This window comes from Python bivittatus, unplaced genomic scaffold, assembly GCF_059951505.1.
Source record: "Python bivittatus isolate LINGU-HERP-01145 unplaced genomic scaffold, Pbiv_v1 ctg000850_np1212, whole genome shotgun sequence".
NCBI lineage: Eukaryota > Metazoa > Chordata > Lepidosauria > Squamata > Pythonidae > Python > Python bivittatus.
This window is the reverse complement of record NW_028277112.1, coordinates 8,846,610-8,866,098: the sequence shown is the minus strand read 5'-3', so window position 1 is coordinate 8,866,098 and position 19,489 is coordinate 8,846,610. Positions and strand designations below refer to the sequence as shown.

General features: G+C 35.0%; 1 protein-coding gene across 1 annotated transcript in view; it reads left to right on the top strand.

The window, feature by feature from the left end:
- Positions 1-19,489, top strand: part of EDIL3 (EGF like and discoidin domains 3) — a 191,010-nt gene that overhangs the window by 63,682 nt on the left and 107,839 nt on the right. Inside the window, exon 3 of the mRNA XM_025167536.2 lies at positions 15,941-16,069. Coding sequence (XP_025023304.1) covers positions 15,941-16,069 — 129 coding nt within the window. The remainder of the gene's footprint in view (positions 1-15,940; positions 16,070-19,489) is intronic.

The following is a 19,489-nucleotide window of genomic DNA, read 5'->3' as shown; positions in this document are numbered from 1 at the left end:
TAACATTGTAAGAAAAGAGAAATATTAAAAAGCTGGAAATTTCAGTGTCTCAGCTTTATGGAAGAGATCCAGTTTGGTTAAGATGCTGGGCTAGAAACCAGGAGATGTGAGTTCTAGGCCTGCTTTAGGCATGAAAGCCAGCTGGGTGACTTTGGGCCACTCATTCTCTCTCTGCCCAACCCACTTCACACTGTTGTTGTTGTGGGCTAAATAGGCAGCAGGAGCATTAGGTATGTTTGCTATCTTGAGTTATATATAAAAAAGGCAGAGGAGGAGGAGGAGGCAGCTGCTTTACAGCAGCTTATACAAAGCATACAAATGTTTACATAGTTTAGTCTCAGTTGATCCACAACTACAGTAGAACAGTCCACTCATCTACAGAGTTCAGGGTGTGAGATTTTGTCTATTTAAATCCAGATGTTATTAATAAATAAGAGGAATACATTGTTGCTGTTATTGTTGCTGCTGCTATTATCGCTGTTACTATTTCAAACTTTTGTGACTGAGGCTTAGTCTGTTGTGCTTTCTTAGTTTCAACTATACTAGTAGCAAAACATGGACTAGGTTATTTCCAATTCTTGCCAGTTACAAACTGTTCAAAAACCTAAAGGTTTTTCCATCCCCATCATGCAATGTTGATACTAAAGTCTATCATCTTCACGAGATGCTATTTCTGATCCACTTGGCTTGGGAATTTAGCATATTTATTAGAAGTTCTACAAAGTTATTCGAAATGAGAAAGTGACATTGTGGTGTCCCTCTTGATCACTAACCTTTTATATGACTGATACAGTAAGGTAATGGCAAATATAATGGAAAAGATTTCTTTGTGGATGCAAATTTTTCACTAGTGCATAGTCCTGACTTGTAAAAGTGGGTTGTTCAACCTCTCTGCACTGCTTCTTCCTCTGCTATTTTTGTGCTGTATTAATATTTTTGGAGATAGCACCATCCTTCTATTTTACTAGCAAATGTGGTTTTGTTCAGAGAATGTCCACAAATAATATTTGCAGAAGATATATCCAAAGTTAGTGTGGAGTAGCCCTGTAATTTTGCATAAAGTACTGAGGTGGGCAGGAAATTGGTAGAAAATAAGACTAGTTATCAATGACAACCAGATGGTGAGAACCCAAAGGGGAAATGCAAAAATTAAGAATGATTTCCTGTCAAGGGTAATCTGAAGAGGTGATGCCATATAATCTAGCAGTGCAGAATCATAAAATCTGATACATGTATCCACTTCTTCATCCATCATTGGGAGCCAGTTCATCTCTCTAAGAAGCTATTTTCCTTTACAATGCCTAGATGTCCTTCATGGGCCCTATGACATGACAGATGTAGTTCCCCAGAGAAGAAGACAGTATCCATTACAATCAGTACTTGTCTGATATTCTAAAATGATTGAAGAAGATGCCTAGAAATATAATCATCAGAATTATTCCTGACAGGGCAATAAAGTAAAATGTAATCATAAACATGTAAGCATAATGTCCATCATTCACTACAACCAGGATGTAGAACTGAAATAGTAGTCAAAAGATTGCAGATGCTTTTGGTCAGTTACAGTGGAATTGGCTGACTATAAATGAAAATGTACACAGCTACAGTATATTTGACAGCAAGGGATTCTTGTATAAAATGTAACTACCAGAGTTCCACACTTAAGTCATCAGAACCAGTCTATTAGAATACTGCCCTGACAGTATCTCTAAAAAGGGAGGTCTTAAATTGTGACAAAACCTCTTGGTGAGTGGGCATCTACTCCCACCACTTTGCTTTGCTATGAGTTTTTGAAGAGGTTGCATGACAGTAGATAGCCTGGGGTGAAACAACCATAGTATGTAACAAAGCCAAGAAGATTTCAAAGTTCTGAACTATTTTGAGGAGTGCCAATATTCTTTATTATGATTTGGTTCCACAAACCCTCCTCCGATAAGAAGAGCCCCATCATAGCCACCCAAGACACTACAGACTCTGACTTAAGCCTCAGTTTCCTCGACCCAGCATTCAAATATGCCACCATTTAAAAAGAAAGAAGGGAAGGCAGGATTGTGGAAAAGTGCTCCCTTATGTTAACTGGCTGGATCCAGTAAAATTAATCCAAAAGAAAGCCAAGGCACATGAGATCCGACTGTGCCCTGATAGGCTTAGTGATGGGGCTCTTTAAAATCAGTTCAGGAGGGAAAAATTTGCTGGAAGAATGAAGATGGAGGTGACAAGAGTCAGAGAGAAATAGGGTTTTAAAGAACCAAGGATAATTAATGTATGAAGCTATATATGGACAAAGTGGAAGCAAGGATAATTTGCAACAATGGAATGATACAGAGATGTAAAGTGAAGGTGTCGTGTAAATTAGTTTTAGCTATTTTTTTTCTTTCTCTTTTTTCTTTTTATGTTATGCCTTTAATTTTTTTTTGTGGATTATTGTTTTTCCTTTCTTCACTCTGCAGAATGTTGCTTAGTAGTATGATGGATACAGTGTGTGTGAATTTGTATATATTCAATTCTCAACCATTTTAATTTTGTCACTTAGATAGTTATAAAGGAATCAAACTCCATTGAAAATAAAGTCACATATTCCTATAATGAGTACAGCAGGATCCATGTAGGATCAATCAGCAGATTTTTAGCAACTACAGAGGAAATGGGAAGCAATTTGGTTCAAATGAAAGACTAAATATAGGGCCTCTGCTGGGTAGAAAACACTTGGCCATGAACCATAGGCTCATAGAACCAGAAGCAGCATAGAAACCAAGTCAGAAAAAAATATGGGAGAAAGACAGGCATTTTAGCACCATGTGATTGCTGGGGCCTAATTACCATGTCTTTTTCCCTGAGTATAAAATAAAGTAGAAGAAATATTGGCTATGCATTACAATTCCCTTGATTTAAATCTTGAATTTCAGAAAAAATACATGACTAGGATCATACTTTTCACCCTGTGATGTTCTTTGCTTGATTTTGGCTTAGTGTGATATGTAAATCTTGACAGTGTGGTTTATAATCCATGGTTACATTTTAACATTTGTGAAGCATTACATTGTGCAAGAAACCATGATTGAAACAAGTCATATCACAGCAGACTGCATTAATAAAGCCCATATTTAGCTGCAGAAGCTACTATAGGAACTGAAGGGAAAAAATTGAGAAGAAAATGGATAACTGGTAGGAAAGAACTAACTAGATATTGGGAACTGAAAATAATTAAACAGTGGTTAAACCACATGCAGTGTCAGATAACACCATTCAGTACCTAGTACCTTTTGAAGTCAAATTATATAGAGTATCAGTTGCAAAATGTTGCAAAGAAGATCAAGCTTAACTGTAAATTTAATCTGCCATTTTCAGTAAAAGTGAGACTAACAAGAAAGTCTTTATCAACCTCCGTTTTTTCAATTACAAAGTGACACTGCATGACCATGAGCTTTAAACAGCTTGTCATCAGTAAATACTCCCCCAGTTCTTTAGCTGAAATGCAAAATCATGGGCTGAGCATTTCTATGCTGTTTTGCATTTCTCTGTAATCACAGTTCATTCAAATCAAAAAGGCACAGAACAGTTGCAGCATTTTATAAATATATCTTCACTTTTGACTTAGCCGGATGAGGACACTTTAATTATGGAAATCAACATGCTTTATTGGATGCATAAAACATGATAACTATTTAACCAACACAAAGTCAAGTCCTGGTCAGTGTCATTTTTTTATAATGAATATAAAAAATGTTGCAATCATGCCATGTTGATCTATTAAGGTTATCTTTTAAAAGTACCGATCTGCTAATTTAGTAGAGGACAGAATATCCACTACGTTGAAAATTTAGTCATGCCTGGTACATGTAAAATATGAAAAGCTGGAAATCTCATTACTATAAAACATTGAGTTTTGTTGTAATATTTATATAGCATGAATATTATAAACCCTGTCCTCTTCTTTAAATACATGTCTCCCTGACTTTGGGAATCATTTTGCATTGTAGGTCCAATTTGTTCTTTGTCTGATGTGATTTCATCTGCAGCAGTGTGATTTCACTGACATCATCCAGTTGACTAATCAAGGAGTTTATGCCTGGGTGGTTGTATGTGTAGATCTACTGGTTTGGCAACTACTGTATTGACAAATGTAGCTTAGGAATATTGCCTATAATAATTGTATTGCTGACACATGGACAGGTTAAGATATATGGCAGGAGTACCCTATACACAACCTCACAAAATTTGGGATTAGAGCAGGCGTAATTTGAAGGGCAGGGGGAGGAAGAGGCTTTTAGAGCAACATCTTTCAAGTGTGAAACAGGAAGTGAGCCCTCTGTCAGTAACACCCCAGCAATGTGATGACGTCCTTCCCAAGCAGTATCCAAATGCTGGATTGATAGCACTGGAACCTCTGATCGAGGGAGGAAACAGATTGGTTTATTTCCATGATGTCATCACCCTTTCCAAATTGTACATTTGGTAAACCAGTGTTTTTCAAACTTGGCAACTTCAAGGTGGGGACTTCAACCCCCAGAATTCCCCAGTCAGTTGGGAGTTGAAATCCACACATCTTAAAGTTGCCAGATTAGAAAAGCACTGTGGTAAACTGAGTAAAAAATAAAACATAAATGTATGTATGTATGTATGTATGTATGTATGTATGTATGTATATATATATATTTCTATGTCTCTCTCTCTCCTTCTCTTTCTCTCTCTCTCTCTCTCTCTATATATATATATATATATATATAGAGAGAGAGAGAGAGAGAGAGAGAGAAATCACATATAAAATGTATATGATTGTTTTTGCAGATGAAGATATGCATGTAACAATATAGCTGTTATGTACTCGTGTGTACTTTAAATGTGGCAAACTAATAGAAAACTGGATGCTTAAAATTATTGGGGTTATATGTTCATTCTTAGTTGTGATTTCATGCAGCATACTCTTTTTAAAATTTTGTACAAATTTTATCAATATATGTGATGTAGAGGAAGAGAAGGTATTTGATCTTTTACAGCAAATAAAAGATTGTAGATTTATTACCTATTACTGAAAATGGTATCAATTTGAAGCTCTGCATAGACAAGTTCATTAAGGAAAATTAATCGTGCCATAGTACTGTAATTCAGACTCATTATTGTGTCACTGAGCAGATAACGTGGCTAACCAGGATTAATTGAGAGCTGATAGCAGAGGGTGGACAGCTTCTGTAGCAATATTGCCTTTTATTTTAAACAGCAAAGCAGTTCCATGAGAATTCACACTGCAAGATAAATTCTGAGACACAGAATTTTTCATGTTATGAAATTCACTATCAATATAAATATTTAAATGTTTCCAAACCTGCAGAATTCTTCCTAAAAAAGTAAATCTTTCTTATGCAACTGTATTTCAAGAGGATTTTGTTTTATCTGAGCAGATTTTTCCCTTGTTTATTGTTGGACTAGGACCAAGGGGACCCAAATGTAAATCTGTCCTCACCTATGGAAAGTTAGTGGGTGACTGAAGCCAGTCAAAATTTCTATTTCAAGTTGTGGGTAGATAGGAAGGGAGAAATCAAAGGTGCTATGTACATCACAATAACTTCTGGAGAAAATGTGGTTTATAGATCTAACAAATTACAAAAACAACAACTTAAATTATTGTATGGATATTTTAACATGACCATGATCTCCTTTTATTCAAAACATAATGCCAATCAGATTTCCATTTCTAAGACTTACAGTTTTAGAAATTCCAAAAACACATGGCAAGATTCGTTCTGTATTTTTTCAGGGACCTTCTTCTTTACATATTCTCAGGATTTTTTTTAGTGCTGTTAGAACCATATTGAAGTCTAACAAGTCAAAATCAGGACTTCTATAACATAATACCAGTCCACCAACTGTCCCTGAGTACAATGATAATCTTAAATATGTTTCAATTTTTTTAATGAGAATTCAGTGATTAGAAAACAGGAATCCTAGAAATTGTATGCTAGAGCTGTGCATGCTTCAAAAATTATTCAGAAAAAGTATTTCCTACTTTGCCTGACTGTAAGCACAATACCTCTAGGCTAATCATTAATGTAGCTCAAGATTTTTAGGTGTTAATGTGACCCTGAAAAAAAATGGCGCTGATTTAAAGAGGCAACTCATTAAAGAAGCCATGGAAAGTTAGCTTTGTCATAGGTATAACACAGAACAACATGTTAGGGTAATCTCAGAAGTTCCACACTTTTACTTAATTTCTCAACCTAATACAGGAATAAGGAAATATTTGGAAGAGGGAACTGATAAATTGGAGGAAGTGTTTTGTATATTCTATGTCTCTTAATGCTTTCTTCCAAATTCCACCTACTTTATTCCATTTTCTCCTACTCTGAACTGTTGTAACAGAAATGATGGCATCATTTATTTATTTTATTTATTTAATCAATTTATATGACCACCCATTCAAAGAAATTACTCTGAGTAGCTAACAATATTAAAAGCCAATAAAAACAATACTTATGCAAAAATTAAAACATACAGCAGCCAAGGAAATTCACAAACAGCCATTAACCAGGAGACAGGCTCCTTCACACCTCTGGGACCCCAGGCTGGAGCACAGAATCAGGTCTTTACATCTAAAATAGGCTTTGTACTATTCTGGGAAAAGAATAGTAACCAAAACTGTAATGGGAAGCCTCAAATTGTAGCTTCTCTGTGAAGAAAGATATCTGAGGGTTTTTAGATTTGAGTGAAGGTGGGTAAAGGGAGACATGCAAGAAGAATATATAAGAAGTTTTTGCTCAAACTTTTATAATATTATACACTGAAACTGAATATGGGGGAGATTGTGAGTTTATAATACATCTTCACACAACACATAGTTAGATTAGATGAATTCACTACCATCAGCTGTGATGATTGCTAGTCATTTAAATAATTTTGAAAGGGAAATTTGTGGAGCTTTCTGTTGGCTATTAATCTTGATGGGTACATTACCTCCTGGTCAAAACCGACATACCTCAATAAAAGTTACTGGGTAGCAACTGTGCGAGTTCAATCTCATCTATTACAAGCTGTTATCTATAATGATGTTGCTATTTAGCTAAGTAACTGATTTCAGGAATAATGCAAATCCTTTCTGCTTCAATCTAGGTCAAGATAAGAATGTGCAGTTCCTACATGATTCCCTTCTCCCTCCAAATCTCTTCTGTGATTAGGTGATGAGGAGATAACTGTTAAGTCCAATGGAATACAGAGGCTTTTGTTCCGTTGAGTTTTTGAAAAAAATTCTCAGCTGAGAGTTGTCTATTATGTTGCTAATTGCTGCATTGTGAACATTCAGAGCCTTCTCCCACCTTACACACACCCTATTCCTCTCAGAAAATGCCTACATGATCCAATTAAATCATTTAGAGTGGCAAACATGCCCAAATCCGAAGTTCCAGAGTACTTTTATTTTACCTAAGGTCTTTTACACAAAAATTAGCTACCGATCACAGCATATAAGGACATATAAAGAAAAAAATATCCTGCTGGTTTTGAATGCTGTTAGCTTATGCTAGTGGTACGCTGATGGAAAAACATTTATTTTTTTTCTTTTTTCAGAGCAGACTTAAACCTTATGTTAAGAACAGCTAAGGAAGTGCCCATGGGTGTAATGATGTCTAAGAAGCTATTCTGAGTTTATATGCTGAAGTAATAGACAGAGAATTTGAAAAGAAAGAATGGTACCATGGATAACTACACAATAAAATATGCCTGTGCGTTTGGTTTTTGTATGTTTATTGACTGAAATTTATTTCATCAAACCTCAAGCTACACCATGGAACCTTCTGTGTAGTGCAGTGTTGTGCAAACTTGGCCACTTTAAGATGAGTGGACTTCAACTCCCAGAATTCCCCAGCCAGTATGGCTGGCTGGGGAATTCTGGGAGTTGGAGTCCACTCATCTTAAAGTGGCCAAGTTTGGACAACACTGGTGTAGTGTTTCTGGTTGTTTCCTATTATTTATTTCATTTGTCAATGTTTACATTTTACCTGAGGAAAAAAATAGTATTTTGCACTATATCTGACAGACCCTCTATTTTAAATCCAAACTACCTGACCCATTTGGAAATATTTAATCTTCAGAGTTGAGTACTCCCCGGTGTGCTCATATTTATGGAAATTGAGTTAATTGTATTTGTCACCAGAGCTGAGAAGTAACATGGTTCTTGCCTTGGAGACCTTTCTATAACCCACAGAGAAAAGAGGCATTTGATTCATTTGCCTAAAAACCTTATATATTTCATTCAGAGCTTCCAAAAATTCAGACCTGCTATCCTTTTATGTTGATGATTGTATTATTAGTATCTTTCAGTGCAGAATAGGATTTCAATTGAATTTCAGCCTCATGCACATCTGAGGCCTCCTAGCATTTATTATTTCTCTAGCTATTATCAGTGGAGATGTACTGAGAGCAGGGCTCAAAGGAGCTGCAGACTGTATAGATCTATTACTTTTACAGTGCAATTAATCTTGTTGACATTACTTATATAAATGTGGATTAAAATGCCTGGAAAGCATACCGTTGAATTCTGTTGCTCATTAATATTGATCAAAGGTTGTTGTTCCCTTTTGTGTTAGAAGCTACTTAAAGATTACCTACAAAAGTGTTACTAAATCATTGACTTTTTAAAAAAAGAATTTGAAGCCTGGTGTGCTTTAAAGCAAAACTACAACAAAACTTGGCAAACTTTCACTGTACTTAATAATAACAACCACATTAACATTTTGGTGGCATCTTTCCTATATTTTAATTAATATTTACCATCTTTACTTAGGTGTAGTGTTTCCTACAATAGAAGTTCTCTGATGGTCAAACTGTACATATTAAATTTCTATAATTATGCAGAAGTTAATGATTCTTGGTCAAAGCTGCTATCATACATTAAGAGAACCATAACCTACAAAGAGATATTTTATTAGGAGAAGAAATTCCATGATATATATTACAGTACCCACCTTAAGGATATATGCACCCTAATCTATATGCACACATCAGGTCCTGGGTGCATCCCCAAGAGTTTCTCCCAAAGTTGCCACCAAAATTGTAATTTTTAATATGACAGAAGATGACTACATACATGAAGACTTATCCTAACAACTGTTCTTAACTAATTTTAATTAACTTTAAATTAAATTTTATTCTGGCTCTCCTTTTTGGAATGTGGTCCTGGTTTGCTACTTAAAGACTAAGTGTGGCCTTTAAGTTGTGCATTCCTGGTGTATATATGTACAGTAGTCTATTTAAGATGACTTTTTTTTTCACTTAAAAGGATAAAAGAGAGATAAAAGGGATGTCAGACAGACTATCTGTCCGACTGTCTGATCAGTCTGTCAGGCATCTAAGAATCTATACAGCATAGGCAATACTTACTACAAAACATTTTCAGATTATTCTATTAAAACAAGAATTTCATGAAAAGGAAAAGCTGGATCTCATAGAGTGTGATTATTGGTAATGTTAATTTATTTGCAGGCAAGCCTTGGGCCTCTAAAGAAAAAAACTAGGAATTTCTTGATGGAACTTATCATTTGTTATGTTCTAATAAAAAAGAATCTAAAGAATAGACAACTCTGAAGTTTAAATTCAACTGAGTTTTCATGGTAGTACATGGTTTAAAAAAAGTTTGCAGATTTTTATTGTCTTTCTCTCAACAAAATTTCAGAATATATGCATTTTATATTACTTTATTTTACATAAAATAATTTGCTTTTTACAATTCCTATTTCAAAAAGATTGCATTTTCCCTAAAATGCACTTTCTTTTTTTTACACAAAAATCTGGAAGCTTGGCAGACTATCCATGGATGAATTGGTATAGTCCTGATGACAAATAGAATGTGCCAGAGTTCTCAGCATGTTACATTCCCAGAATTATAAGTTTTGCACATACCTAGTTGGGAAAAATATCTACTAGATTTGGCCAAGCTATTTATAAAAATGTACAGTGTTGAACTCAGAAACATGATATTAATAAAGCAGTTATTTATTAGCTCTATTTACATGGCTTGTAGATTTGCCCAATCAAAATAGACTCTGATGCAAAGTAAATAAAAAAACATGATTAATCAAACTCATTAAAAATGTAGCATAATCAGCACCAATACATTCAGTTGGCAGGTAACAATCACACTATGAGCCCCAAAAGTGTTGGGATAAAATGGTTGTCAGGGCCTTTCAGATTTCAAGGACAGCTGGATCCAAGTGTATCTTCAGAGGCAATATGTTCTAAGTATGGGGGCTAATATTGAAAAGATCTAGGAATGGATGCCCCCTTTAAATTAAAAGAATCCCTATAGCATTTCAGAGGGAGGAGGGGGGTTGTTAAGAAAAATAATGGTAAATCCTATATTGGGAACTAGCATGTGGAAAAAATGTGAATGAAAAGTCTCCTATAATATAAATGTAGATAAACTGCTTTAGATTTAAAAAGAGAGTCGTCCATTTGGGATTTAAGATACAGGTAGGATAGCCTTTTGATTAATCTGTACCAGCAACTAATAGTCCTGCCATTTCCATTCTGACTCATTTCCTTCATTGGTCTATGTCCTAAAAATGAGTACTGCATGCAGAACCCATTATCTAGCATTGTGTACAGTGGAGAAACAGTTGGTTTTAATTTTAATGTAATGCTATAAAATCATGGAAAGAATGCAAGTGCTACATCTTTTTCTGTATCTGTAACACCATTTATACCTTTTAATTATATTTTGAATGTGACGTGTTCCCTTTTAGATGATTTACAAACTTTCACCCAAGTTTAGATGTATGATTTCTTTAACATATTTCTTTATATCTTTTATACTTCATATATTTCTTTGATAATGAATTTTTTGAAGAGTGGTGAATTCTGAATCAGTGCACTTAAAAAGTCAATAGTCTTTTTATGAAGAAAATTGCAAACTTTTTTAGATTATGAAAAATGTGCATTTCTTGAATGTTCCAGTCATTTACTTATAATAAACTGGTAAAAAAAACATATTTATAACAATGAGAGGTTTTAAATAAACTTTAAAAAAAAACAAACCTATTGCTTTTCAGAGAATGAGGCTTAATTCTTTTATACAGACAACTTAATGACAGCTGTTGAGAGCTCCTTTCATACACTTTCAAGCATGCAATCACTTTTTTAAATTCTAATGCTATTGATTGCCAAATTTTTAAAGGCAAAATATTACAGGTAAAGCCATGATCTATCACTAAGAAATACTGACCATGGTTTTGTGCAAGCCAGTGATTAATACTGAGCAAAGATAATGGTATATCTTATATAAAAATAATGTTTATAGAAAATGGGCATCCATCCACAGTTTATTTGTACATGAAGAAAAAGCCTGGAAGCTATTACAAGTGCCCTCAAAAAAGAAGTGAAGTAATTGTAATGTATTTTCTGCCCACGTTTTTCATAAGTCAAGCTTCCATTTTCTTCCTTTATTGTTTACAAAGCTTCTGATCTCCCCTAAAATAAAGTATCCTGAATATGTAGCTGTACACTGTCCCTCATAGTTGATGGAAGTCAGGCTATAGTATGATGCTTTGAAGGGAATCAATAGATTAGAATTCTGGCTTGCATAGAATAGCATGAGTATGCTGAAATAAAATCTGGGTTCAGTTATATATGTGATTCACTGGTCAAAGTGTTCCAAAACTGACTAGTACAAAATGAAATGAAAAGGGTATAAATGATATAGAGCATGAATTAACAGATGAAAAGAAAGGAAAAATGGATAGATTCTATATCTGTAAAACTAAGAAAGGAAAGTCTATGTTAGACTTGAATGATGCTAAGCTGATCCATTCAGGGGAGAGAAGGTGTAGGTATAATTATGAATGAAAGAACTAAAATGTATATCAGAAACTATGAAATGGTGTCATTTAGCTTGTTGAGGGTCCATATGAAAGTAGAAAACCATAGGTAGCTGAGAAAGCAGGGATAGGTTTGGGGAATAATTGTGTAGCATTCTGAATAAATGCAACCTGGAGGAAAATTTAAGTATTGGGAGTGGTGTCCTGCTAGATGCTTAAGAACCAGCTTTGTCTGTTCTATTGCTACCATTGTACTGCACTGCTAGCTGCGGAATAGCTGATTGGCATGCCAGGTTTCAAGGTTCATCTTTGCTATAACTGGCTTGCAAAATTCCAGATAATTTAACAATCAGCCCTTGTGAGCCAGTGTGAGCCAACTCCAGCTCACTGCTGGGTGTTCTTAACATGAATGGCTGGATTGGAACAAAATGTGAGAGTAGAAAAAAAAATTCAGAGAACTCAAGAATTACAGACAATAATGATGTAAGCATCCGCTTAGGAGAAAGTTTGTTTCTTTCAAATGAGTGGTTTAAGCATAAGACTCTATATGTACACATGGAAAAGGAATGAATAAAAAACATAAATTATTTGGTTGTTTATAATGAAAGATTGATGGACTTAATTAAAAAGCAATTTTGATGGAAATTAGAAATGGTTTTGGAACTGGGTGAAAATGACTAAACAAGAAGCTTTCAGCAGAGGAAATAGAATTTAAAATAAAAACAATGAAATGATGTGGGATGAAACTGAAGTAAGGAATAAAAGAGCATTTTAGAAATGGGTGTGGGAATGATAGAGTTATGTTAAAGAGTGAAATTTAAACAAAGGTCATAAATGTTAGTGTCCAGGGGAAAAAAGATGTAAAAGAAGTCATTAATGCTGTGAGAATGTTGAAAAATGTATGGCAGCAAATGCACAGTATAACTGGGGAAGTATTAAAATATTTAACCCCAATTTGGTGTAGTGGTTAAGGTCCTGGGCTAGAAAGTGGGAGGCTGTGAGTTCTCGTCCTTCCTTAGGCCTGAAGGCATTCATAGAAGAAGAATATGATAAAGTGAAAATTATTATTAATTTTATTATAAAATAATTAATTTTAATTATTAATTAAAAATATTAAATTATGGAATGTTTTTCATGAACATGGGGTTCATGGGTGGTTACTGAATGTAATAAGAGCAATAAGAGCAATAGATGATAAAGGAAAGCATGCATGACAGTAAATTAAATACGATGTTGAATTGTTCAACATAGACCTAGACCTGGAATTAAGACAAAGTTGTGCAATGTGTCTTTGGTTCTTTAATGCATTTATAAATAAATATGTACGCAATGCTTGTGGTGACATTAGAGGTATGTTGGTTGGAGATATAAATGAGCATATAATTTTGTATGCAGAAATCATTGCTTATTGGCTAATGTTCTGAATAATTTATAGCAGGTGTGGGACAGAGGTTGAACACAGATCTGAAGATTAACCAAATACCAAGGCAGTTGTGTTTGGCAGAGAAAATAGAGAGAATTGCTTTAAGTTATACAGTATATAATTTTTTCAAACTAGAGCAGGTAGAAGAATTTGGGTATATTTATAGAATGTTTACTAAAGATGGTAAAATGGAAGAATACATTTTAATATGTGCAAATGCTGATAGAAAGGCAATGGTTATAGGTGGCGTGTTGCAAGGAATGAATGTTTGTCTAAAGAACAACAATGTCTCTAAATAAGAGCATCCTTCCGCCTGTTTTGTGGATTGAGTAGACAAGTGATCAGTACAAAAGAAATTCATTGAGGTTGTTTGGTCATATAAAGAGAAGAAATTAGGACTCTATTGCAAATTAATATATATAAAGACAGTAAATGTTTGAGAGGAAAGGGAAGATTGAGAAAGTCATGGTTGACTAGAGTTGATAAGTTTCTCAAAAAGGGAGAGTTCAAAAACAAAAGGCAGTATGAATTAGTGTATGGATAAGTTAAAAGCAAGGATGGCTTTCTAGAATGGAAACTGACAAAGAGGCATGATGAATGTTATTTGTGTAAATCTGTTTTATTTATATTTTTTTCTCTTTTCCTTCTTTCATGCCTTAATTTCTTTCCTCACTATTCCTTCCTCCTTTTCTGCTCTTTTTATAATATTGCTTACCCTAAATGGAGCAGCATGATTGGTGTGATGTATGTAAAATAAAATACAGTACAATCATGGTGTACTGATTCAAACAGCAAAATAAAAGCTTCAGGTACTCCTGGAGCTGCTTAATTTCAAAGTCCCTCCCCCCCTGCTTTACACAAGAAAGGAATAACTGCTTATTTTGCTGCACACTAAGAAAGGGAATTCCTTAGAATTTTACTCAATAGCATGTAGATGATTTTCAGAAAATAAAGAAGTTACATATGTCAACTTCTGTGCTGCCTCTTGCTATACACAATATGAATATGCTTCATATTAGGGAGTGTGAAATATGCTTAGCTACAAATTGCCAGATGGTACTGATGCATCAGTTAGTTACCAATTTTACATTGACTTATGCGCAAAATAGAAAAAAATGTAGTGCAATTGTTCTGCGTTCATCCCTTGAAATCTTTTAAATCACTTTAAAAAAAACACAGAACTTTAATTACAAAATTGCTTTGTACTTTCCAGATTACAGAGGATCTGATTAAATGCATTATTGTTGCGTTATGCCCATGCACAATCACACAAGTTAGATAAGCCTGACATTAAGTGGCCAACTTAGTATAGCTTTATGGTCCAGAGGAAGCACATACACGTTTTGATGTTCTCCCTCTGTTCTCCATCACTTCCATGTGGATCCTCCCAACTCTCTGTTTTAAACCTTTGGCCTGGGAAGGTGTCATTCTTTTTTTGTATTCATGAGGGAACAAAAAAGAGAGAGAGACTGGAGAGAGTGAGACTCATCGGTGTGCACAATCATACTTTAAATGTAGTGATCTCTTCACCTACATTGTTCACTTACTGGAAAAGGGAAGGGGCTGCTTAATTCTTCAAAAAAAAAAAACTCTTGAATAGGGCTAAGATCCATTTAGCTCAGTGTTTTTCAAACTTGGGAACTTTAAGATGTGTGGACTCCAACTCCCAGAATTCCCTAGCCAGCATGATGGCTGGGGAATTCTGGGAGTTAGAGTCCACACATCTTAAAGTTGCTAACTTTGAAAAACACTGATTTAGTTGCATTCCAGAATATGTCACTATCTCTTCCTTGCTTGGCATTTTATTGGTTACCAAGATATGTAAACTGTAGCACTCTGAATGTTTCAAATTATACCTCCCAGCAACTCCTGCCACTGATCATACTCCAATGCATACTGAGTTATAATTCAGCAATATCTAAAGGGCCACAGTTTACCTATCCCCGTTGGTTACTTTAATTATATTTTTGTTAACATATGCTAATCCAAGTTCTTCCTCATCTGTTCCCAGCCTTCATCAGTGATCTGAAAATTTCTATTGGTTTTGTTTTTCTTAATTCACACACTAAAATGTCTCCCTCTAACCTACAGTTATGCATAATTCGTTTTAGTCTACAGAGCTTACTCTGAACCTACCACAGAAGCATACCCAGCCTAAAGCCCATGGATTTGCTATTCTCTTCTTTATCTAATTTAACTGGGCATCTTCATACTATATCATTGGGACTATATCCAGAATCTTAGCTTTATCTAACTGTAAGATTAAGAAAAGCCATCAAAACCTGGCTGCTTCAAACAGGTCCTGGGGGTCGATATATTATGAGGTGAATCCTTTCAGCAGTAGGAATGTTCTATTATATTAAAAATTACAGTTTTAATAGAAGTTTTAAAGGTCTCTATGGATTGCACCCAGGCATTTGGGAGCTGTCCCGGCCTTGAGGCAAACCAGCTGCTCCTACTTCCTGATCTAAAAAAGTCATATAGGTGGAATTCCTCAACTGCCCCTTAACTAAAGTAAGTGCCATAGGCCTGTTTTCTCCCTATGAAAATGTTCTTTTTCTTTGGTAAAAAATGAAATTCATTCAATTTTTTAAATTTAAAATGTGCCACACAATATTGATCAGTTTATCTTCAAAGCTTATCAGTGTTTGAATGAAATAGATTCATGCTTTTTTTTTTTTTTTTTTTGCACTCAAATATTTCATTTGTCTTTCAGGCCCATGTCTCCCTAATCCCTGCCATAACGGTGGAACATGTGAAATCAGTGAAGCCTACAGAGGAGACACATTCATAGGCTACCTCTGCAAATGTCCAGTGGGATTTAATGGAATACACTGCCAGCACAGTAAGTTTTAAAATGGTACTTACCTTTCCTGCTCTGTGAGAAAATACCTACAACTGCTATTCTGCATAGTCATGCACTTACTAAATGTGCTTGACCCAACAGACCTCTTTGCCTGTTAACTATGGATGTGTCAGGGCATCAGGATCCTTGCTAGACTCTTCCACAAGTTTTTTTGTAATTTTTGTTGCAATGACAGTAGCAATCTTCATGCTTCACTTCTTCCCATAAAATCAAGATAAGATTCTTTCCCTTTTTTTTTTCTTTTTTATATTTAAGGGGTATCAGAAAATGGGATATTGCAATTTCTTTTAGAGCTCAGGGCTTTATCCTGATGTTGTCAGCAGTTCATTCAGCTAATGATGGCTGAAGATGAAAAGGGTTGTTAAAAAGTAGATATTTATGGTAATAGGTTTCCTATATCCTCTGTTTCTGCCCATTTTAAAACTAACCCAAGACAGGTGCTGTTAGCCATGTTATTTAATTGAATAGGAAAAGTTTCCTGAGGGCTTTATTAATAGATGTTCTGGATTTTTCTACCATTAGTTAAAAGCCCAGCACTACTTCTATCTAAAATTCATTATAGCTAGTCAGGAAAAGTAAATTATGAATCAGACAATTTAGTTCACTTTCTCTTATTACTCTGGAATTAAGTAAATGAAGGGCTTCTGTATGTGGTCCATACCAACTTTTCTCAATCATTTACTTTAGTGGACTAGCTATTCATGAAAACAAATATCCCAACTCATTTTCATTTTCTGTGTAGATGATGTAACTGGCAGAAACTGGAGAGTCTCTGGACTCACATTAAAATAGTTCTGCATTGAATCTCCAGTCTGCTCAGTGAGTTGTATTTCTGAGTGGACAAAGGATTAAAATAAACTTTCTGAATCCTATTCTTTTGCAAATGGCTTCCAATGTTTATTTTAATTGCAATTCTGAACAGGGAAAAATTGTTTTCAAAATAGTGTATCTTGATTTTTTAACTTAATTCTGTAATTATTAAATAGAAATAGTATTGCCATAGTACAAGGAAAATAGCCAATTCAAAAGCATCCTCAATCATTATTTTTCCTAATCCAGTTACTTTTGCAATAAAACAGCTACACTAAGATGGAATCCTATGATTCTGTGGGTGAAATGCAATACCTTGTAAGTGTTATGCCTGAGAGCTTTGCCTTATTATTATTTTAATAGTCATAAAAGATTTCTAATGTTTCGATAGAGTTATCACTGGGCAACCATTAGATGCCTTTATTTACTTATTTATTTAAAGATTTATAAGGCTGCCCAACTCAGAAAATGTAACTCTGGGCAGCGTACAACATAAACACACCATCATCATCATCCAACAACAAACAATCAATATATAAATGCAAAAATTTAAAAGCTAATATTTTAAATGGAAACCAAGCACAGAACAAAACAAACTCCCACTCAGCTGACTATGTAAAGCCATATGTTAAACTATAATTAGGACTGGTAAAGAATAAGTGGTAATCAAGTAACAAAATGCTGTGGTGCAGATTCTTTTATAAATTCTTCCATTCATAGTTCATTTGTAGTTCATTGTTTTCCTCTTTCAAACGCCCCACTGGCAAATGAGTAGACCACCTCCCTTGCTATCAACCTAACCTACCAGGGGCTAGACAGGATTGCCTGAAGCTTAGTGGCACATAGTCTTGGCCAGCTGGGGATGGGGCATTATTAGAGGATACAATCACCTACTTTCAACAAAGGAACAGAAGTTCAGTAAACTCAAGGGAGCGCAGGGAATTTCCATTAAGCTTTATTCATTACAATTGCTTAAGCATTGCACACACTCATATTTATTTGCCTGTTACAGAACCAATCAGGTAATACATGGGTGTTGGGGAAGACAGGAGTACTCCACAGATAGTTGTGTACATAAATTGGGGGTCTTCTGACAGAGACCTGTGCTGCTTATCCTTTTATCCTTTGCCAGTAATGAAGTTCATACAGTATATTCCTTGTGTCACCGCAGCCTTTCTTCAACCACTACATGACCTGCTGCATGGCAGTTCTTATCTGGTAGCTGTCATTCCAGACTTTGTCTGATTTTGGTGGATTGTGTCCCTATGTCTTGTTGCATGGCAGTTCTTATTTCTGGTAGCTGGTATCCACATCTGTTTTCACTGCATCTATGAATTTTTCTTCAGATGTACAAATTTCATTCATCAATTTCTCCCAAGATTTTATTTCTTGTAAAATTTAAAAAGGCACTATGTGATATGGAGCCATTGTGGGCACACACATAGCACTTGTCAGAAACACCTTAAGCCAAATGCATATTTTCCCAAGATTGAGTGGCTTTTGCCACATAAGCCTAGGGAAAAATACAGCTGCTTAATAATTTTAAACAGAGATCTGCAACAAAGTGTGAAAAAAAAAATACCTGAACGAACATTACTACTTTAGCCAAAACTATGCAGCTGAACTGGTAGACACTCTAAACATTCTAAGAGTGTAAATAATTCATGAGTTTAACTTTACCACCCCATTAAACTTTGTTTAGCTGTTGTACTTCTCTGTATGCAGTTTTTTTTTTTCCTCTCCCAAACATAGCCCCTGCTATAACACAGAAGCTGGTCCTGAGTTTAAAAACTGATTCCCTCAGACAGTTGTGCAAGCAGACTCTCCTTCAGCTTCCAGAGAATTAATTTTAATCAAAGCTATTGCCATATCTTGGCAAGTTGGGGGGTGGGGAAGGATTCAAAGGAGGAATTTCCCTTCTAAATGGGCATCCAGTAAGAAGTATATGCCACTAATTATGAAATGTTTAGAGCTTTATTTCATGGAATCACAGAATCATACAGTTGGGAGCGACCTTGAAGTCTCTAGTCCAGTGTTTTTCAACCTTTAAGATATCTGGACTTCAACAGAATTTGCATAGCCAGGGTTTCAAAAGTTGTTATACCTCCTGGTCTTCTTCAAATTTTTTTTACTATATAATAGTTTTTTACCTACATTGCTTATAAGACTATTGTATGTTTTGTATTATAAATGTACTACTTATTGATGCCATTGATTCAGTTGTTCTAATAGATGATATTTATTTTTGCTGAAAGCTGCTTTGAATGCTATATTTTATGGAAAAGCAGCATGTAACTAAAAAGCTAAAACAGTTCAGAGTAAAACAATCAACCAAAGCTACTAAACCAGAGTTCAGCTTGGCTGTCAGTATAATTCGAAATGCAAAGATGTTGTTATCTCCCAAAATACTTCAAAGTAGTTGGTTGAAACAGCAACTAAAAGCATTAAGTTCTACTCATTAGTCTAGACCATTAGTTTCACTCATCCAGCAAATGACCTCTTGAATTGGAGGAACTTATATTACGATGCCCAAATCAATTAAGACTATTCATGTAAATCCTTTCCTGTACTTTTTTTGGTCTTCTAATG